The sequence below is a fragment of the Achroia grisella genome, unplaced genomic scaffold (genome assembly GCF_030625045.1).
Source record: "Achroia grisella isolate CSIRO2021 unplaced genomic scaffold, CSIRO_AGI_Agris_v1 utg640, whole genome shotgun sequence".
Lineage (NCBI taxonomy): Eukaryota > Metazoa > Arthropoda > Insecta > Lepidoptera > Pyralidae > Achroia > Achroia grisella.
The window spans coordinates 3161416-3186161 of NW_026712977.1; the positions used below are offsets into that span (position 1 = coordinate 3161416).

Below are 24746 nucleotides of genomic sequence, written 5' to 3' on the forward strand. Positions count from 1 at the left end.
GTAGTTTTTAATGGAGACTGCTTGTGAGATAAATATTTACTGTTAAATATTATAAAATGGAGTCATTGGGGTCTTTAGTTGTGTTGTGTGAGTGTATTTTATGTTATAAGAATGATTGGCAACGGATGTTAGGCGGAGAATAAATGCATTGACGAGCGGCTATTTACTTGCGGGGCAGAGCACTGTTCATGCCCGCCATATATTTTACTCGTACAATAAAGTGAAACGTCAAATCAGTTTTCTGTTCGATATCGCCTGAAAATGAGAATGATACTGTTTGCGCGTGTAATTATGTGTATTAATGAAGATTGAGAGGTAAAAGGCTCGATTCCGTGTAATTATCTCTTGTCCAATTATCATTGTTGAATTCCAAAATGTCAATTTTCTTTCTTACGTCAAATAGTACTTTTAGACGTTTTGTTTGCAGATTTACCGCGTTTTAGTCTGAATTATTGATCATCAAGTGGAATTTTAGTTATATATTTGTTGTTTTGAGGTACACTAAAGATTGATATTTGTTTTTTGTCTGTTAAAATTCGCGACAATAATGGCTGATATTCCACTTGTAGTGTATGAAGCAGTTAGATGTGTTGTTGTGAGTGATGTGTGTTCCTTTGAACATACATCATGTTTGTTGTATAATAGTAGTATAGACATGTCTTTTTGTTACTTTCAGGTTCTACCATTTGCTTTTTGTCAAACTAAAGTGCCATCATGTAGTGGATGCTGTGACATTTTACACAATGTTACTGCCACGGTCCAAGTGTAAAGCAGTAGTGGGATCGTGAACATGTAGGTTGTGTATAAACTGAGAGAGATGTCGTTGAGAGGCACCAAACGGGCGTCTGGTGTGCGCGGGGAGGAGCCGGGCACATCAAAGCGCCGCAGGACGGAGCCCGAGGATGCACTCTGGCAGCTCCGTCCTGATGTCAAAATGTCATCTATATACAACAGGAGTGCCTCAGAGGCACCTGCTGAACTATTCAGGTTTGTGTAACTTAGTGAATACTGTTGAATTTATATAAGGTATAACCTTAGAGATAGAAAGAGTTATTTTAGTTTTAGGTATAATTTAAACACTAAGAAATTTTGTATTAGGTAAGTAAATCAAGAAGCTCAAGCGAAAGTAGTTACTAACTACAACTGTAACATAAACATTTAATTAAGTAAAAATATTGGTAGTTTGCGAATAGGAGTATATTAAGAAATAAATAGGCATAGTATGATTATCTTACAGTTATTGTGGTACCACAATATATATGTACATAATCACAAATGCATTGTTTCATTAAAATTAATTTCAGGCTAGCGAATTTGCAATGCATATGCAACATCATACATTAATATTATTTTGGTACTGCATAGCAGCTTCGCTTCAGCTATCTTTAGCTGTAAATAGTTATAATAATAAATATTGTTTACATATGTTTCTTTAACAAATTCTGATTACTACACTATGTTTTCAGTATTAGAATCATATTCCAGTGTTAGACTGGATAATTGATTGTAAAATTTATAGTATTTTATTTAGTGTCATGAATTACAATTGTTTAGATGCAGTTTGAAGATAATAATCAATTTCAACTTACACTAGAATTATGGTGAAATACTACTGTAAAAAAAGTATAAACTGTAATAAATATTACATTATTGTTCTGTTACATGTTAAATAGAATACAGCATACATATTGTGAATTATTGTCACAGATAAAAAATGTATGATCAATAAATCAAATAAATGGATGAACTTTAGGTGTCAGTTTTAGTTCAGTGATAAATTTTGATATATTCTAGTAATATTCAAATTCTTTAAAAAAGTGTTCACCACATTGACTATACATTTTTATGTGATGTATATGTAAAGTAAGTATAAGCAAATTCTAGAATATTTCTGGCGATTGTATTTACATACTAACCTCACTGAATTGAATTGTATACCCTCATTGAAAATACTAGACTATTAAATACTTTACAATATTCACTAAAATATTAATTTTGTTACTAATGAATAAACAATTTTCAATGAGGGTTAATTTTATGTCTTACTAGTTGTATATCATAAGGTACTGCTTGCGTAGGATAAAGTCTTTGTTACTCAGTCATAGTGCAGTTGTCTATAGGTGGAAGGATTATTATAATTAGTTAAAACATTGGGATTTATTCATTGCAACAAACATACAATACATACAAATATCAAGCGTTAGGATAGTATAATAAATAGGATAGTATACAAAATATCAGGCGTTAGGATAGTATGCTTTAGCGAATCACTCTCTAGTAAATGTTATATGTAAATTTCACTTGAGCTTACAGCTGGTTGTTTCAATTTACTTTAGCAATATTTTTCACTAAATTCTATTTCAATGTACTTAATAAAATTATCTGAGGTATCAAATATCTTTTATATTTCTAAAGTAAATTTGTTATCAATCAAACATATTAATAAACTAACCATTGTTATATCCTAGATTGCTTATGATATTTGTGCGAAAATTATAACTTGCATAATCAATGAATGAACAAATAATTGAATGGACCATTTCTTCGATTAAATGGGACTGTCTGCTATAAATATTTGCCACACAATTATTTGGTTGCAAACTTGTATATAAAAAATGATCCCTCACTATTGATATTCAAAGTTCCATAATAAATTATACAATAAGGTAAGGTGAAATAAACATGTAATAATACCAGAAATTTTGCAAATATATTCTTAATCTAGGACATTAACAGGCCAGTACATAAAACTATGTATTTGTTTTACATATATTAGATATATTAAGACAAAATTGTTTGAATTGTACAGTCTGTAAAAAAAAACAGGAAAATTGTATGTGAAATTGTTTAGTAATAAAAATTGTAAATATTTCTTCAATGCAAATATATATTTATTATATAAAAAAATTGTGAGATACAAAGTTAAATAACATAACTTAATGTAGTCTTTAAAGTTACCCACCCAACCTTCCAGGAAAGATCTCATCAGCGCGATGAAGCTCCCAGATTCGGAGCCTCTCACGCCAAGTCACTATTGGGTCATCACAGACACATGGAAGCAGGATTGGGAGCGAGGAGTACAAGTTCCTGTGAACCCTGACTCACTGCCTGCACCCAAAGTCAAGATAACGGACAATCCACTGCCACCAGATTTTCAAGAATTCAAATTGTATGTACTACTTGTTGAGTGACACATGTAAATAAAATAGCATCTAAAACTTAGGTTTACTAAAATAAAATCATGTTCTTTATTTTTATATGATTGGCAATGACTAATAAAATGAAACAATATCCTTTATTTGCTATTAGATTTTTTTAGGATTCTGAGATAATGATAATACTTATTGTAACATACCTTTGACAACATTTTGCATAGAAATGTAGGGAATATAGTTTTTACAAATGTCAAAAAGATCTTTTAATATAATAACACATGATAATTAAAGGATGTCTACATGACCATCCATGGCTTAATGCTTTTAATTAGCAAAGAAACAACATTGACAAAAATAGAGTTTAAAATTAATGTAAAGTTATATGAGATGTTCCTTACCAAAACAAGTCACTGAGCATATAGAATTAGAATTTGGTTGTTGTTTTTATAAGTGTTCTTATTATTTGAAAGCAACATCTTATTCTTATCTTGTCCTACAATGTTTTTTAATTTCACAGGCCCAACAATAAGTATATACACTTAATGCGTGATGCACACTATCAGCCTGATAAACACCAGCTGAGCACTACGCCTGCTCGCGCTGAAGCCGCTTGCAGCTATGATCTTGATGCCTTGGACACAGCTTGGCTGAAACTGCTCAATGCGGAGCGGGCTAGGGCTGGGGCTATGCCGATCTCAGAAGATCAACTTGAGAAAGTTTTAGAAGAGCTGGAGGTAAGTGCGACATTATAACTAATCATATCATTGGTTTTTCAAGTGACACAAATTAAACAAACTCGTAGAAAGTCCTGAGCTGCGTCTGTCTATGTAAAATTACTGAACTGATTTTCATGCAAATTACATCATCAGAGTAATTCCAGATGAAAATTTAGTCGAAAAATACGATACAATAATGTTCTACTACCTGTGTGAAGCTTGGATGGCAAGGAGTATACTTATAGAATATTTTTTATCAACTTTATGTATTTTTAATCTTATGATCTATGTATTTTTGTAAATAAATAAATATACCGTCACAATTGTATTATTATGCATAATTATTTAATGCCAATCTTGTGTTTAGGTGCTAATGTCAGCTAGACAATTATACTAGATATTTAACTTAAGGTCCAGCATTTGGCTGACAACAGGTACAACTGACAAAGTCATAGCTTATCAAATTTATTGCATATGCATATGGTTGTTCGGAAAGTAATTTAGTTTTTTCCTAACTTTTCCAAACACATCGGTCAATTTCTTTCTGGCATGAACAGCATTTTTGCCCTTTCTGTAGTAAAACAGTAAGATATGTCGAAAATGCTGCTTATTCCTCTCCATACTTAAAAGGATACCAATCAAAAACTAATGCGTAGAATTAATTGTAATTTTTCACACACAAGCCTTGCTATATGAGCTCTCAAAGCATATAAAAATTATACAGCTTAAGTGTGAAGTTGAGTGCAAAAAATACAATTAAACCCTAATTTAGGAAAAAACTAAATTACTTTCCGAACAACCTAATAGATTCGTTAATATGGATCCAGCAACTGTGTACAGAATAATAGTTTACAGCCAGCCAGCCTTGCCTAGAAGCACAGAAGCTTCCTGGTAATTTTGAAAGTTGATGGAATGTTCTTCAAAATACTGGTTCACACAAACGGATTTATAAATGACTTAGGTCAAATTATAAATGTTAAATTACTTTCTTAAACTTGTTAATGTCAGAACCATATTATGAAAACTATGGATTGTACCAATAATTATGTTTTGTAATTTGTAATCTCTTACAATGTTGATGAACAGTGTTACATGTATAAACGAGGATTATATATTGTGAGTATTGCGGACATTTAGCATCTATTTAGGAGATAATTTGTAAAGTGGAACACAGTCTTATCAGTCAATAGATATTTTGCCTATTTTAGTTTATCTAAATTATTTATTATAATCAACTCAACTAATCAGATTTAATGTACCTATGACATGGTACTTTTGACCTCAAGTATTGCTATCCCCGAAGGTTAAGGCTTTCAAACTCTGCAATTAATTATATCTTATAATTATAAGCAAAATACTCTATATTATATACAATGTAGTTGCTTGGTGTCAGAAATAAGTAAGAGTAGATGTCATCCCCTAATCACAATTTTTTCTGTCCTTTGCTACGTATCCAGATTTAATATTTTTGAGTCAGTTTAATATAACAATATTCGAAACAAAAAGAAACATAATTCATAAATAATATAGGCTAGACATTTTACTTATTTGTTGTTTTATTAAATTTAACTTAATGTCTGCCTATATGTAGTATTGATTGCTTAAATGATACCACGTACACGAAGTAAGTTTAGAGGCCACATAAATAATGAAAAGTTGCAATATAGAACTAGGACAGTTGTGAAGGCAGTTCAAAATTACCAATGTGTTCGATTCTAAAATTAATAATATCGATTAAACATAATATGTACATTGAAGTAAACTTTGAGGCAGTATCGCAGTATTGTTTGAAATGGTAGCAGATATCGCGTAAATTATACAAATTATTTTGTTTGGCCCTTGAAAAAATAATAATCCTGAACTGATACAAAAGACAATTCTAATCTGTATAATCTCCTTTTTAAAAAAAATTGTCGCGGTAACATTTTGTAGTTTATTTCTCTACTAAAGAGAAAAACGTAAACTTACAATAATGCAATACCTACTACAGTCCAGACTATTGACTAATTGTGGTATATATGTCATAGGTGTGATTGATTATTGTTTCTTCGATGGTCTAGTTCTAGTTCATCATTAGACTATTAAATTTTATTACTCAAATCGACCTTGAGTCAGAGTTTACATCGGCGGGTCCACTTCATCCTACCAGGTCGAAATGTTTAGTTGTGTTGCAGGACTGAGCCTAGTTGCTCTTCAGCAAGACAGTAGGACTGTACTGTGACACTAATGTAGTAACCATAGTTCTTGTACTTTGTACATATATGTTTATATTCTTTGTACTTCTGTTTCAATGAACGTTCATTATAGTTATTAAGTATATGAACAATTTGTGTCGTGGAATTGTGTTGCATTTATTGCAGTGAGTACTTTGATTTATTCTCTCTCGCCTCGTTATGTATGGTATCAAGACTCATTATATGAAAATTATTTACTATTACATATCTGTGTTCGTCTATGCAAGCACATAATATTGTCTTGCTACAATTTTAGAAAATTGTCAATTAGTGCTTATTTACATCACATAAAAGTTTCTATTTTTATTATAATCGTGACAGTAAGTTTTAATCATGTGAGTTTTGAATTATGCAACATTTACAAAGTTATATTTAAAATCTCGAAATAAAGTTACACGAGATTATTAACTATCAAGGAATCATACTTTAAATTGTACTAAACAAAAAATAGCATATATCATCATAAAAATTTTTTTCAACGTGGTTAAACATGAGTATTCAAATTTCGAATGCAGATGGTTTTTACGTTAGTAATCAGAGTTTCAAACCAAAAAGGTAAAAATATAACTACGTTAAAAATGTAGAATAATTTTCGCCTATTCGGCCAGCGGAAACTAAAGAAAAATCAATGAAATATTTTTATCTCCTGACCTCATTGTTCTAAATAAAATCTTTGAATTTCACTGTTCTAAATAAACTCTCTGAATTTAATATAAGGCTACAGGTGAACTAGTTTTCATTGGGCTTAATTCGTAGAATTAAAAACCATTTGTATTATTTAAATAGATTATTCCGTTTATATAGGAAAAAAAAGTATAATTATCTCCGTATCAGTTTCTTAAATGAATATGTATTTAAATTGTTACGTTTGATAAAAAATATAATGACATTGATAAAAAAAAACAAAGTATGTAAGTATGTACTTGTACTTGTGGTCAGATTTTATAGCTATATTTGTTCTAAATAAATGAAACCCTAAATATATTATATACCTCTTCAAACTTTGTAATGCAATGCTTATCACAGTGAAACCCATTGTGCAACTCGTTTTCGAGAGCTTAACAAACACATAAATAGGTAGAAATTCTAAAAATCATTGTATCGGGTTCTCCATTGATAGTTTTCCAATAATACTTCTTTTTTTCTGAAATGTGTAATGTACAGCAATCGATCAGTTACCTTTTGTATTATATGTATAGATAATGCTTAACATATTCCTCTTGTGAATAAAACATATTCTTGAGAAAATTCATCTAAATTTGTGTGTATGAATTTTTCAAGTTCAAATTTGATCTTGATTGATTTTGATTGATTTTCACGTTTTCCAAATATAAAACAGGGCTCCTTTAATTTGTCAAAGAATTCGACTAGAATTATAAAACTGTTTTTAATTCAGTTTTGTGTCGTCTGTCAGTGGACTTTATATACGAGTCTATATTAAGTGGCTGTGCAGTCGACCCAACAAGCTATCAATTATATTCAATAGGTAATGTGTTGACTCCTTGACAGTTAAATAATAATTCTGAACTCCGTAGTGCAAAGTGCGTGCTATATTTTTGTATTATGTTTGACCTGATTATATTAATAGTGTCTTTGCCCCTTTCTTATAGAACGTAATGAAGTCTTTAACGACCAAGTAAAATGTGGAATATAATATGTGAAAATAAATAAATAAAATGTTAAAAATAAATTAAATTTTACTCATAAACACGTTATTTGTGAGTATTGTTTATTTTATTTGTATTCTTTAATTATTATACCTTGGTACAAAGTTATAATATCAGGTGCTATTATATTTTTAATACAGTTCCAATTTAAATTTAACAATATATCGTTATCATGTGATGCCTGCGATACCAATCATGCGTTGCCGTTCCTAAACAACTAAGATGGCGTGTCTTATCCTGTAGTTTCACTCTGCCTTACCCCACCTTTCAACGGAAATGTCTTACAAAGCGTCCTGCTTTTAAATACTAGAGTTTGAGGTAAGACCCTTTTTTACAAAGTTTGTATATTCTAAGTGAATAGGATATAACGAAGTCGTCAAATCTACACGACTATTGAACCACCGATATACCAGAATTGAAATTCAGTTCAGTTTTTATCTATTGTACGGTTTGGTTTATATATGTACTATATGGTGGTTAAAAACATGAAGTTGAATTTTTGTATATGAAATGTAGCTAGAAAGGTTAATCGCGGCAAACGTAACGCTTTTTCATCTGTTGTCAAACAAAATATATAATGTATTGGCATTGGTGATAAACGTTGGTTAGTTAAAATTGTAATTAAATCCACGTATTGTAGTCATTCAAATATTTTTTTATTATAACACATTTGCCGCATAAATAGTCCCTATAGTGCTATTCAAGTAAGGAGATATAATATATGTACAATGTATAATAGAGTTCCCTGAATACGCTTGTAGTATGGGTACTAAACAATTGATAGAAATACTGAAATATATAGATAGAAAACACAGATTAAGACAGCAGGAACAAGTGAAGTTCGAAATTTATCGCTATATGTTTTTGTAATTTTTAGAATATTAGAAGTATAGTTTCACTTTTTCTGCTAAAATAAACTTAATTTTGACACAATTCAAGAGAAAACACGATCGCACTTCTCCCTTCGCAACCACGTGCGTGCTGAAGCTGCACGTCGTGTAACAGGTGGAAGACAAAATTCAAAATAAAAAATTGTTTCCAAAACATGACACTAGGCTTCTACTTGTACGCCGGTAAATGCACATTTGTCCACTATAGCCGCAGTGTTCAAAAACTACAGTTTCTTTGTAGACGGTTATTGCCATCATGCCACATAGTGACTAAACGCAAGTGTCCGTCAACGTGTCAATATAATAGAAGTGAACAGTGAGCAAATTACATAACAAGAAGTGAACTGCATTTAGAAAAAAATAATGTCAATGATTTTAATTTTACAATTTTTGTTATAGGTCCGAACATGGGACAAGATCCAAGCTATTATGAAGTCAGAAGAAGGTTTAGGCATCGAATATGATGAGAATGTAATTTGCGATGTCTGCCGGTCTCCTGACTCCGAGGACGGTAATGAAATGGTCTTCTGTGACTCTTGTAACATTTGTGTGCACCAAGCATGTTATGGCATTACTGTTATTCCAGATGGTACGTATGGTAATGGTGAGTTAACCATCACTCACATTTATTATTTAAATATATTTTAATAAACTAATTATATTTTTTTCTTATTACAGGACAGTGGCTGTGCAGGCCTTGTGGTGACGGTGTACGACCTACCTGCGTTTTGTGTCCAAATCTCGGTGGTGCAATGAAATGTACACCATCTGGCCATAAGTGGGCCCACGTCAGTTGCGTGCTTTGGATACCCGAGGTATCAATTGGTTGTGCTGAAAGAATGGAACCTATAACTAAAATATCTTCCATTCCCCCTTCACGCTGGTCATTAGTGTGTGTGTTGTGTCGCGAGCGCAAAGGAGCATGCATACAATGCTCTGTAAAAACTTGTAAAACTGCTTATCATGTAACGTGTGCATTTAAACATGGACTAGAAATGCGTGCAATAATAGAAGATGAAAATGCTGATGACGGGGTCAAGTTGCGATCGTATTGTCAAAAACATAGCGTTAATTCCAAAAAGGAAAAGTGTCCTGGCTCTGGCTCGGAGGAGGAGGAGGTGAAGAGAAAGCGTCGAAAAGACATGACGTCGGAAGAGAAGACTCAAGCTCGGGCTGCTCGGTTACAGGAAATCGAAGCGGAGTTTGACCGTCATGTTAGCATGAAAGATATCAGTACTCACCTTCTTGATGTTGATCAAGATGCTATTAACTATATTTACAATTATTGGAAACTGAAGAGACGAGCAGGGCATAATCGTCCCTTGTTACTTCCAAAATCAGATGATAGTGAACTTCTGACTCATAGACAAGAACAAGCTGATCTCGACAAAATGAAAATGTTTGTTCAGCTTAGACAAGACCTGGAAAGAGTGAGGAATTTGTGCTATATGGTGAGTAGAAGAGAAAAACTCTCGCGTTCATTCTTTAGATTACGAGAGCAAACATTTCATAAACAAGTGGCGGTATTATCGGCGGACCCCACAATATCGGGATCAGATTTGGCTGCCATTATTGAGGCTAATCATGGACCATCAATATATGATAGATTATATTCTCACGATAACGCACCGGACCATCAGAATGATTTTGATGCATTATTGGCACGAATCGCCCCTCCAGATTCATGTGACGAAAAGAAGAAAGATCGTAATGGCCTAGTAAAGGGATCTAAGTCATCAAATCCCTATAAGAAACATTACGTGAATGGATCGCGTCGAAGTGGAAGTGTGTATAGTGATCTCTCTAGTGAAGAAAGTGCTGTAGAAATCAGTCGGCCTAATAAATATCGCGGTAGAGCTATTGGATCTAGCACTGATGAAGGTGCGAAAAAGCCTAGTTCACCAAAGAAAAAGGTATCTCCTAAAACTAAAGGCAAGAAAATACCCAAAAAGTCAGAGAGGAAAAAGAAGAAAGTGCCACAGTCTAAAGCATTAATTGAGAGTAGTAGTGATGATGAGTCAATCAATGATAAAATGATGAAAGATAGATCTCGTAGTAAAACACTAACACAAATGGAAAAAGAAATGACAGCTGGAAAGTTAGGGCAGTCTGGTACTGATAGTGATGATTTAATGCCAATAAAATCAGTAAGAAACAATAAGTTACCGATAGATCAGATTTATTCGGATAGTAGTGAAGACTATCCTACAAAAGCAGACACAAGTACAGAGAAACCAAAAACCGTAGAAAAAATTAAGTCTGAAAAACCAAAAGCTGAAAAAGTAAAACCTGAAAAATCTCCAGGTGGAACTGATTCCCAACAACCATTACCACGGACTAAAGCTGCAATGAAAGAATTTATATCAACTCAACCAGAGAAGAAACGTTCTGTCACTGAAGAAGAAAAGCCTGCTCCTAAGAAAAGAGGCAGGAAACCATCAAATAAAGATAAGAAAGTTCCAGTTAAACCCGGGTCTGGTGATGAGGCAAAGAATAAAGAAAATTTGAAGTTTTCAAAGCAGAAAGACAATCCCACAGATTTAATTGTGCCACAACGTCAAGCTGCTAAAAAAGCATCGGAAAATATGCGGTCTACGACAGTAGTAAAGAAAGACGAATCAATTACTGAAAAACCAGTAAGTGGTGATGATGCTAAATCCAAACCAAAAATAAAGTCGAAAGGTAAAGAAGTTAAGGAACCTGTTACCCCCAGTACTTCACCAAATAAAGCAAGCAAGAAAAAATCTACTAAAGAAGTTGAAAAGGAACCTATTTCTTATGTGCCACAAAGGCAAGCGGCTAAAAAAGCTGCGGCACATATTAAGAGTGGCCTTGGAAGTAAACCACTAGCCGTTGAAGCAACTGATACTGATAAAAAGAAGGATGAAAAGCCAGAATTCTCTAAAGTGTCACCCAGGAAAGAAGATGTTAAAAGCACTAAAACTCCAACAAAGGAAAGTTCGAGCTCTTCGTCATCAAGCAGTAGTAGTTCTTCATCGTCGTCATCAGAGGAAGAGCAAGAAAAACCTGGAATTAAGCCAACAGCTAAGGCTCGTGAAATTAAACCAGCAATTAGACAGCCATCTATGTTTTCACCACCCGGGTCTAGACCCACAGTGGACTTGCCCTTTCTCGACAAGGTGTCAAGACCATTGTCTTCAACCAGTGCATCAAGTGACTGTGACAGCTCCAAGGACTCTAGATCTGGTTCAGGAAGCCCCTCGCCTAAACGTCCGCGTAGACGACGAAAAGGAAAGAGTCTCTCCACAGATACATCTCCACGCAAGGCCCCAGACAAGAAGCTTAAAACTTCCGAACGGGGGTCCGAGCGTAGAGTATCATCACCGATTATTGAAGGAGAGGAATCGAGCCGACCCGGCGATGCGCGTGCTTCCACGCGTGCTCGGACCAGAAGCACTACTACAAGCGGAAATATGCCTAATAAGCCTGATGCCAGACAGCGAAAACAATCTAAAGAGGACTCCTGTTCTACCACTGTCTCAAATAAAACTTCCAAAGAGAGCGGCCAGTCCAGTGAATTTTCATCTCCGAAGCGGCAAAAGGACGAGGAGATAAAAAGAGAAATAAAGAAATCTCCGATTACAGAAGTACAGATTAATGATGTCAAGGCAAAGACAACTAAACCTAAAAATCGTACTTTATCAGTGGAAGAAAAAGATAAAATTAAATCAGATACTGACGCTAGTACTCCAATCAAAACTAGTCCAAGGAAAAGCCTAGATTTAAAATATAAAAGCCGAAGAATGAGTGTGAAAGATCCTGGATTGAAGGAATTAGGAGCGTCAGCAATTGAAGTTACCGATACCGTCACTTCTAAACAGAGAAGGCCAAGTAGACATGAGATTAAACACGAGGTTCTCACCGCTTCTGGATCCGAACACAGTAGTATTTCGCCAGTTAAAAAGTCTCTGCCAGTTGAAAAACCTCCAGAAATTGTAGATCATAGAAAAAGTCCTATACCAATGAATGATTTCACTGTTAGCGACAAACATTGGTTAACGGCTCCTAGTCCTTGTGGCAATCTTCCTCCTATAGAGAAGCCAGGTGGTCCCGAAAAATATATAACTGAAGATAAATCAATGGATTCTGATTCTGCTGATAAAAATAGTGTCAAAATGATTGCAAAGATTCAAGCAAATCTAAACGAAAATACAATGATTAAATCACCGAAGACTCCTATGGATGCTAGAACAATGTCCATAGAATCAATGGATGTAGAGACACCAATGGCCAGAAACATACGAAAACGATCAACGATTGATTCGGATAAAAAGTTTATTATTAATCAAGATTCCAGTCATGTGCAGGGTGTCGAGATCTCAAAAAGTGCTAAAATACCCTCTACGGCAAATCCATATCCTAATCGCTCTATGTTTTCACCTCAGCCTAAAGACCACGAGCTTTTCGATTACGACATATTAGCTGTTGATGATGGTTTCAGTCATGATGATGTGATGAAACCTTTTACATCATATCCAGAATTTATCTTTAAAGAAGACTCAAAAGATCAAGGTGTACAGGAGACTCTGAACCTAGTCGATAGGCTTAGATTGCAACTGAGTTCTAAGAAGGCGCCAACAGAAAGTACAGCCCAAGATGAATCAGTAACTGACGAAAAAGACAATAGGAATCAAGATAACAGCACCATACCAAATTCAGCAGAAGTTGAACATGATCGTGATAACTCACCGGTAAATAAACATGACGATGATAGAAGCTCACCAAGGGAAACCCAAACGTCTGTTAATCATATTCCACAATCTTATTCATCAAATATTCTACCTAGAGAGACTATAATCGATAGTAAAGACTATAACCAACCAATACCAATGACAAGTAATGACAAGTGGTCTGATTTGCCTGTGTCTCGAAGTGAAACCCACAGTGTACAATCTAATGATCGAAAATATGACCATATGAACGTTTATCAAGAAGAAATTAAAGAGTCAAACACAACTCAGTCAGATGTACAATCTGTTTCTGAAATCGGAGATACAATATCCTTATCTAAACAAAGTGACGATTCCCAGTCATTGTCTGTCGTTGACCACTCTGTTCACAGCAATGATCATGAGCTCACACAAGATAACCAAACTTATGATAATAATAATTCTTTAGTGCACTCAGATTGCGCCACAGTCTCTTCACCTTATATTAGTCAAGATGCCAAATGGAGAGAAAGTAAGATAGCAACTCGCAGATCCTCTGCATCAAGTACAAGCTCTGAAGGATCTTTATGTTCTCAGAAGACAGATGTAAAATCCCATATGAATCATTGTGATTCACATCAAGCTAATATAGTGCATATAGATTCTTATCCACCAATACCTGCATATTCCTGTCCAGTTGAGCCATCAATGCCATTGAATCAATATAGTGCTTATGGTCCAGATGCCTCACCGTTCTTGAGTTCTTTGCCACTGTTTGCAACTGGTGTTTGTGCGTCATCTCAGCTGACACTGCCATCTCCAGGTCCAGGACTTTATGCTCCATCTTGCGGTCTTCCGTTCTCAACTACATCATTATCAACTTTGATGCAACCGAAACCAGCTTTCCCACAATTATGCGCGGCTTTTACATCTTCATCACAAAATATTGCGTTGACTACAGCTATGATAGCACCGCCAACACCTAAACCAATCGATTCTCCGCGAGATGATATTGATGTAACAGGAAGTGATAAGTTTTCTATACATGTTGCGTCAAGTCCAAGCATTAGTGTCGATTCATATGATACGCCCACCAATAGAGCTTCTACCAAAATGTCAAATGATAGTTGTGAAACTATTGCTAGTTTACATCCTCAAGAATCGAAATCACCTCCAAAATTGACAAAAACTCCATCTAAATTTCCAGGAAAATCACCTGGTAAAAGTCCAGGAATCTCACCTAAACAAAGCGAAGTTACCAAAGGCACCAAACGCTCGAGTAACAGAAGCAATCGAACCCAAAGAGGGCGAGGGCGATCTAAGAGCCGAGGACAAGGTATTCATGGTTTCCCTGTGGACTATATGGGTAACTCTATTCAAAATAAACTGGTCGGTACAGTTTATGATTTCAATGAAGATATTGCTAATGACGGTGTTGATCTCAAAGCGCTCAGAGAAAGACGTAAATCTATAGATATAAGAGATGATAGAAAATCCGAGCATTCATATAAAGATGCTTCTCAGTCACCTCCTGTCGGTAGTCCGCAGCAGATAAATAAAAAACCGCCTCAAATCGAAGCCAAAGACATTAAACCTACTTCCGAGCCTCCAGAGCGTAATACTTCACCACATGCTAGTAAAACGTCTTCAGATCGCGGGCCTGGATTTTCACAAGTCCCACCCGTGTTACCTGGACCCGTAGACATGCGCACCTATGCTTTCGAAAACCCAGTGCCTGCTACTGGTAATGTTTATCACAACCATTTATTAGAGTTTGCCAGTGGCACTGCTGATCAGCAGTTAGCTGATATTGATGAAGAAGTTGAAAAGCAACTCCATAGTGCGCTTATGGCTAGCAAACCAAGATCTGGCTCTCCATCTGCAACTCCAGTATCTGAATTAGTAGAGCCCTCTCCAAAAGAAACATTTATTGCACATGTGCCGAAAGTCTCATTGTCTGACTCACGAAATCAATTAAAAGTCAAAATAAAAGGTCCATTCCTTGATGCTAATTATTCAACTAGCTCAGTTCAGCCGGTCGTACCCCAGCCACCAGCACCGGTACATGACGCCAGCAGCAGCTTTAACGTCTCCAGTGGTGCATCGTCAAGCATGATGTCTGGCTCTACTAACTTAAGACGAATGCGTAAAAAAGAATTGTTGCGCCAATATTGGACACAGGATATGAATATGGATGATCCTACTGCCGCTTCTATTATGGGAACAACGCAACCACCGGCAGCGCCACCTCCGTTGGCTAGAGCTGTCATTACAATACCAAAAGCTGTCGCATCTATGACCAGTATACCTACTAGAGAAGACTATAAAATGTGTGATACTGCAGCAGAGAAAAAGAAACGGAAGACCACAAGTGGTTTATCCCGCGAACTGAGACATTTAGAAGTAAGCATGAACGATGCTGATCCATCAGATGACACAAAGTTGTCTAGCTTCAGTGCTTCTAATTCGAGCCAGTCGTATAAGAGACGAGGTCGAGTTACTATAAAGCCAAGCACTGCGAGTGCTCCTGCACCAGTGGCTCCTAAACTGAAGATAAAATTAAGTTCTAATAGCGTGCAGCAGGTGAACGACGATACACAAGGATTCCAGTTACGCCCTCCAAAGAAGCGTCTGGTTAACTTACCGAAGACAAGTATGGAGGATGTCCGTCGAGAAAATATGAAATTCCGAAGGAAGATCATGGCCGACTTTGAAGAACATGAAAGAACTAAAAAACATAAGCCCAGCAAGAGTGAGAAACGTAAGAAAAAGAAGGATAAAAAAGCAGAGAAACTTCAAGTGATAAACCCGAGTACTAGTGAGGGTTTGAGGATAAAAATAAAACTTAAAAAAGAGGAGGAGGCGCAAGGCAAGTCTTCAAAAGTGGCAGTCCCAACGGTAGCCGTACCGGCCGAACCACTTTTGGCTAGCGTGTCCGCTAGGGCGACTGCAGTGGCGAGCGCTTCCGCAGTGGCTCCTGAGCCGGTCGTTGACCCTTTTGAATACGACCCTACTGCTCAAGACCCGCTCGCCATCGATCAGCCCTCTTACTCCGAATCATTTGCCATGCGTAAAATTCGGACTGATAAAGTGACTCCGATCCGGTTAAAACTAGCCCGTAGCTCCAAGGGTTCCGGATATGTCATGAAAGAGGCTGGCGAGGAGGGAACATCTGCGGCATCGTCTGAGACGGCGCCCCCACCTGTCTCCTCGCCCTTGCCCTTAACTGTGAATAAACACTGTGAAGTGAGGTGATATAAACCACGTTTTAGCCTAGGCAAGTAGACTAAGATACGAACAAGCTTAAAATCTCGTGTATAGTTATAGTTCATATAAATTAGTGTCTGTATATTTCAAAATAATATTATCTTCTTTGTAATGTTTAGTTAATCGTATTATTTATTTGTATAAATTGAAAGCTCAAGAATTCGATTAACTTAAAAGTTATGCTAAGATATTATAAAATATGTTAGTGTTGTGCACTCAGTAATGTACAAGTAAATTTTATTGTTTCTGAATAATTTTTGTTAATGTTAATGTTTTAATTTTCCTTAGTTGAATCTCATGAATTTTGTCTTGAAATATGTAGTCATGATAATACGGTGATATATTTCCTTTTATAATTTCAATATCACAACATACATCACGATTATTGAGCACACTTCGGTACACAGTACTGACAATCTTATGAACTATTACTTTGATCTATTCCCTATTTAGTATATTATAATTGGCTAGTAGTAATGGACTATTCTCTTGGATAGGCGTCATATTTAATGTGACCACCGCATCTTCATGTCGGACGTCACAGCTTAGGACATGATTAAATTATAAAATATATATGCAGTGTATATAGTCTATTAACATTTTATCTAAAATCATATTTATTTCTATATCGAATTTATTATAAAATAAATCAATAATTTAATTCTTTATTCTATTATATTTTCATTTACATACGATCATTTAAGTACAATCATTAGTGAGTGTAAAACAAATTGCCGTGACACAACGTCTGTTCGGCCTAATCTCGTAAATCCGTATTCCAAATATGTTTTTTATTATCTATAGAGAATGTTTTCAGAGAAAACATTTAGATTTAGAGACTAACTATAATATTTATATGATAAATTGTGACATAAGTTGGAATAGATGTATATTCGTGTTTTAGGTTTAGTAACACTGTCGAACAGAGATATGTTAATGGAATATCCACACTATAATGTAGTTCTTTGCAAATGATTACATATCCTAATATTTCTGGTACCCATAATAAACTTTTATACTATTTTAAAAATTTCCATTTGAGAATGGTTTTCTGGATGAAATCACCGGTTGTAAATACTAATGAAAATATTTATGTAAATTATGATATGTATAAATTTGATTACGAAATGAAATTCACTTAGGTTATAGCTTTACACGTTAGCACCCCAGAAATCATATTGTGCATTCTATTATAACGTATAAAAAAATAAGTTTTGCGTACTAAGATTATTGACTGTAGTACTGATTTTCGTTTTTAGACGGATAACCAATAAATTATTTCAGGTATATTTAGAATGAATTCTGATTGACTATTAATTTGTAATTAAATATTGATCGTATGTTTCCATTTATAATATTGATATGAATATTGATCTTATATATATTTTAATATTCATATAAACTGTAAAAATCAAGCTGAGTTCAGAATAGGATAAATTAATTAAATATATGATAGTAAGTGCATGCAAATAGTATGAAACGATTATAAGACACTAAACTTCACCAGCTTTGTACATCCTGAATAAGTACTTGTTTATGTAAATTGAACTAGTAACCTTTACCTATCGCGCTAAGGTTGATCTATATATATATACTTAATATTAACATATATATTACATTAGAATGTAAGTATTGTACATACCAACATCAACTCTCCATAACAAAATCTCTAAATGGCAATGAAATCGTATCTATTGCGGGTTTCTAAGTAATCTGGAACAGAGACAGATACTAATGCGCCTTTGTTTTGGAAATTACAGAGATATGGCCACTGAACAAAATAAAATCAATATTATTTATTTTGCCATAAGGTTTTCTTTCCTGTTTTTTTACGCTCATATTTCTAATTGGTTTTATTTTACTAAAGTACACATTGAACTAATGTTGTCTTTGGTTGAAATTACAATTACCTAAATATAATAATTTTATTTGAAACGCAAGTGTAGTATTGGCATAAACATAGAAGAGCAGGGTTTAAGAGAATTATACATTTCACTTCGGCTTTCTACAACAACTGAGTCACAATGTTGTCAGGCCAACAAAGTCGCCAAGGGTTGTTTGTAACTAATACATATTCAGGATGTCTACAAACTCCGCTGATTGGAAATATTTTTCCGTAAACGATTACGACTTGCTAATTCATGATCAATGTCAATTCTAAAAGTTTTTTTCATTAACCTATTTAATAGTATAACCATGATTGGGCAAAAATAAAAAAACTGTTGACTGATTCGCGTCTGTGTATGGTTTTGGATAAAAATATTTTGTTCATGTGTTTAGTGCAATATTTGGCAATACTCAATTAATAGTCATAATGACTTTATAGGAGGAGAGTTAGGTTTTAAGTTCTCTTGTAATGTTCTCTAAGCTATTTATTCCGTATAACACATAATAATCAATTGCTTTATTTGGATTTACGACTGGTTGGTAATTTATGAAAAATACGTAGGATATTATTAAAATGTTAAGATTTATGATGCAACAAGCTTTCTTGCTTTTATCACCCAAAACGGTTACAGCAAATAATACTCTACCGAAAATTTGCCTGTGTGATAATTACAATTTATGGGCATAAGGAATTGACAAAAATATAATAAAACAATTCAAAATCTATCCACTTTAGTCGCTGGTACGACATGAATACGATTTTGTAAGTTGATTTTATCTACTGACAAAACAATTCGTTTTGGTCACAAATATCTGTTTACTAGCAATTTTGTCACTGAAAGCCGTCTGTTCTAAATTAATTCGTGCGTCTAGTTGGATTAGGTATTAGGTTATTTTATACTTTTATATTTTTCTAATTATAATTTTATTTAGTAGAAAAATACAATATTAATGCATTTAATGTATTTGTTCTTTGATATATTGAGAGTGGAGTGGTCACGATATTGTTTATATTTACTTTAAGGTTCGTTTTATGAAACATGTTTCAAAATCACAAACGATAACAATGATAATTAAAGAACATACCGCTAGTGTCGACGTTTAATGGGATATACGGCTTTCTGTTCTCTAGAGAAATGAACAATGTGCATGAAGTTTTATGCATTAGGAATATTATATATTCCCTTTGATCTAACTAGACGTACATAGGCGTCCTTCATTCGAATGGCATGTGATTGATATCGGCGATGTCTTTAACGTAGTTTTCTAGTTATTATGAAATAAATTTATATTTTTTTAATAATATTTAGATTTAGTAAAAAAGTATTGTATCTTTGTATTTATTATTTAGAATTCTCTTCGGATTTGTTTAATATCGCAGGATAGCACGTTCTTATTTTATAACATATCACGTCTTAAAGCCTCAGTATAAAATATATAGTAATAAAATTAGTAAATGACCACTCGAATATACAAAATAGCCCATACCAGTAAATGAGTAATTTATTCGCTTTTTAAGTGATAAACAATGCTTGACTATTATTTTATTTAGTTTGTTTTATGTACATTAATTTATTTATTTTATTATTCCAAGTTTTAATTTGATAATTTATTTAAAACTTAAATAACGTGTACGATTCAATTAAAGATAATGATATATCTTCGGTCTGCATGGGATTAATTATAATTTTGATTTATTATTTTGATTATTATATTCATTATTATATTCACTATTACTTTATAATTATCGGTCATATGCCCCGACATTTTATAATACGCCGTGACGACGACGGATTAATCGTGTCCACTTCATACGGTACAATGTATAATAAATTAAATCATTCGTTACCATAAAATATTTATTTATAAGGTATTAATCAGAAATATTAGTAGGGACTGTGTTAGGTTCTTGTAAATATTAGGGTAAGTATGTGTATGTTAGCTTATATTGATTAAAATATTTGAAACCAAAATTCGGTTCGGGTCTCGTTAGAAATTTGAACTTGACCCTGTATCTCGGCTAATTCGCACACACCAATCTTTTACCAATATACAGACATGTCTTTAAGCTATGAGTAGACTAGAATCGTTGATAATTAGCTATTATTCAACTATTTTTCATCGAATCTTTGTATATAAAAAGATAAATAATGAAATTCGATTCAACATCTGATTGTCTATCGCTATAGTCTAAATTAACCCCATTCTAGAGCTTAATTGTCACAAAATGTTTTGAAGAAACTATTTTTTACAAATAATAAAATATTAAGACATAAATTTAGTAGTGTGTATGTGTTTAGTCATAGACAATGTTAATGTTGAAATTTAAGTGTAGTAATAAACAATTATGTAATTCTCTTTTGTATTGATACATGTTTAATATGTATTACTATATAATGTTTTATTGACAACCAATTATGTTTACTCACAGCTTGATGACATTCATTTAAATTATTTATTTAAATAGTGGAATAGAGTTAAGCATAAATATCATATATAATTTATTTTTTACTATATAAGGTTGTATGTAAATAAATTGTGTTAGGACATTAGAACAGGATTGCTATTACATTCAAATGAATTACATGTAGGTATAATACGTATAATTGTAAATACATAAGTATAATCAATTGATATGGCACTCTCTAGATATCCATATTAATAATGTCTAATGGTTATTGTTAGGTTAAATAATGGTAGTGAAATAGAGCTTCAAATAGCTGACAAGTACCCATGATCTACACAATCGATGTATTACTCCACCGGCTAAGTAATTTTCTTATTGGATTTAATAGCAATGTTCTTAAAGATACTACCTACTAGCATGTTTGGTAGTGCGTTCACTATGCCAGTATTGATGTAACTATAGTATACACAGCTATGATATATGTCCACATGCACTTTGCATGTTAAAAATGTTTTGAAATCACACCTGCAAGTCTTCCCTAATTAATTTAATGTGGTCATAATAAATTGTAAAAATATTTTTTGATTGGCAATGTTCTGAAATTTCTGAAAATATAATATGCTATGTTAATTTTGTATTTTACAATTTTTAACGCACAATTTATCAATTTGTTTTTAAACATCACAATTGGACAGTCATCATTACCTTGTTACTGTGATTTGTTTAATTTATGTAATTATTATTGTTTATTGCTTAGGAATAATTTTGTATGCGAGATTCCGATTGCAGGGAATAAAAATGATTTAAATTGTACATAGTATTTCATAATGAATTTGTTTTAAAAATATTTTTCTATAAAGTGATGTATGTAATTTTTTCATAGTATGTAATAATTAGTAATGTTTTTTTGTATTTTCTAATGAAGTCATGTTATTTAGATTTCGTGCTATAAGCGCATGAGTTATTGTGTATTTTAATTTACTGAGTGTTTATAAAGATGTTGTATGGAATTGTATTTTACAGTATATTATACGCGATGGCGGTACGTGTGTGTGTTGTTGATATGTTTATGTGAGGCGGTTACGGATACTGACCCTAGTAGATCTATAACAACCATCTTTGACCATCTACCATTGTACCAGTGCGCACGGCGGACGCTGGACGCTGGACGCGACGCCGGCGCTAATGGCGCTACTCCCCATTCCTTCCGCTGCGTGATGTCGCAACGGAACTCACTTGAACCGTGCTTTTCTCTTGTCTGACATTTACTTTTCGACTAGCTATAGTAGTATCCGGCTCGTATATGGATGATTCTGTTTATTCTCAGTGTTTGTTGGTTGTGGTATTTAAAATTACGTAATGAGTACATCGTTCATATAATTGTATGGTATCGTTAGATTAACTTTATGTGCCACAGTCGCAGAAAGTTATAAATGTTCTAGATAAAGCCATGGCTGAGCGACTCGTACCAGTCATTAGTTTTAGGAATAATTATTGAATTATTAATATTAAAATTCACTACTATTTATGTTGTAGTCAGATATAATCAGTTAGAACGTAAGAGATTAACGTCTTATACCAATACCCGTATAAGTATTACAGTAAAACTTTATTTCCATTTGTGTAAAACTAGATTGTTAGAAATTATTGGTAAATTATAAGTTGTACAAACTACTTATGTACAGATTGTTGTAATATAAGAGGAAAATGTCGGTGCGGCGTTGTTGTGTGGCGGTCGGATAAGGATGTGAAGTTGTAACGCGGGTCATGTATATAGTGTACAAGTGGTGTTGTATTATAACTGTGTTTTCAACGTGCACATAGTCGCCTCATTCATTAATAAATTTTTTAGATCAATTACTCTTTTCCTTTTAATTTCTCTGTCTCTTTTGTTCACTTGTCTATTTTATATATTTTGATTTTGTTTGTTTGTACTACTTCATTTGGTCCCGTTTTTTTATTTATTCAGTATGAATCAGCCGAAGTCACTAATTTACAATTATGTCAATTAAATCTATACGTAATTAATCGATTTTCTTTACACTACAATAGATATAGATTACGATTTAATAATGTGTTTATTCCCGTGATGCAAACATTATATTGTAAGAATTGTGGAAAACGTTAATTTGCTAAAATAATATGTTGCATAAAGTAGTTACCTGTACTTGTAATGGACACTAAATAAATTTATTCGATCGCTAATTAAAGTTTAATTGACTTTACATGTATTATTAGTCATCGATTTCAGTGTACCATAGTTTTATAAGTAATGGGATATGTATGATATGTGAGCAGATATATAGTAAATATTATAGTAGGCTACTGAACAAGTCTAAAGTTGAATGAAAATGTGAAACAAGTTTACATCTGTAAATTTACCGAAAAGTGGTCTGCATGTACCTTTGTCCACTTATCGTAGCCAACAAGCAGTTTTCTTTGTAAAGTATATACTTTGTAATGGTAGTGAATTTACAGTGTACACTTATAAGACTTTAATTATTCGTAATGACTTTGATGCTGTTCATGTATAAAGAAGATTGTTACCACTTGCTATAGGCGGCACAAAAAAAATACCCTTATGTTTAAATTATTTGGGTACAGTCAAGACCTCTGGGGCTTATCAGATAAACCTGTTAATAAGAAAAATGTCAATCATCCTACTTAGTTTACTTTCTGTTAAGATCACCAGCATGAAAGGACTGATGGTATGTCTGGTCTTATAAATTAGAAAAACATGTACTTTATTCTAGGTAATTGGACGACGCGTGGAGGTGAAAATATGGCTCAGGTTGCTACTAACCTATTATATCAAGTTATACAACATACCAAGGTATAATAAACATTTGTCTGCTCGAAAAAGCAGTGAATAACTTGTTATTGCAACATTTTTATGATGCTCCGCTCCTGTTAGTCGTCGCTTGATGTTATGTAGCATATAACCCTTGATACATTAAGGTCACAACGAATCTTTTAATTAGAATCAGTTGGTCCTTAAGTTAGGGCGTACAACCAAACTCTATATACATATATTTACAGCGCTGCCAACTAAATTGAATGAATTTAGTTCACAGCTTTCTGGGTAACTATCTCCCGATTTGACTTGGAGACAGGCAGTAGCCACGTCTAAGTCTAGAACTGTACTTTTGCGATTTCTCAAAGGAACTAAATAAAGAAAGAATTAGGAACTGTTCGTGTGGTTTGTCTTTAGGAGCGCTCCTTTAAATTAATATGTTCATGAACTACACAAACCTAATGTGTGTCTGATAGTCGGTCTAGTCATATCAGAAAATTACATATTATGTAGCTCTAACGTTAAATGTACTGTGGTACGTTTTGATGAGTGGATCTGAAACCTAGAAACGAGAAGAGATGTCGTGTAGGCAGGTTATGTGTGCAGCACTATTTTTAAGAATTATTACTTTATATGGATTGATATATAAAATACAAGCGGTTATAAATAAACAATCTAACAACTGTTTTAAATTGCCTGTTGCGTTACAATTTATTATACCCTGCACCCCACTGCCTAATTGGTTTAATATTTATCACATCTATATAGCAGATATATGTGTATTCACGAAACTCGGTAGAAGTGAGTTACGACTTCTACTAAGTCTCGTGAGCGCACCTATCTGCAAGGTTTGTCTGGCGCCGTTTGCGCCAACATGTGGGTGGCAACAGGTCTTCAAATATAAGCTCCAACCATTGAAGTTGCCTCTGATAGCGACGGTGATTCTCTACCCATGTACAAACATGGCCAAGTTCATTCAATCCAAATGACTTTAAAATTAATATAATTTACATAAACAAACAAGATCATAAAGTGTAGGGGATCGATAGATCACTTGAT

At 33.7% G+C, this 24746-nt stretch overlaps 1 protein-coding gene across 1 annotated transcript; it reads left to right on the forward strand.

Annotated features, from left to right (window-relative positions):
* Positions 1–22753, forward strand: LOC131849171 (PHD finger protein rhinoceros). Its single transcript, XM_059199177.1, has 6 exons — positions 1–87; positions 677–987; positions 2975–3169; positions 3673–3889; positions 9062–9251; positions 9341–22753. The coding sequence occupies exons 2-6, from the start codon at positions 818–820 to the stop codon at positions 16585–16587; spliced, it is 8019 nt and encodes a 2672-aa protein (XP_059055160.1). The 5' UTR covers positions 1–87; positions 677–817; the 3' UTR covers positions 16588–22753.
* Positions 22754–24746: the final 1993 nt, after the last annotated feature.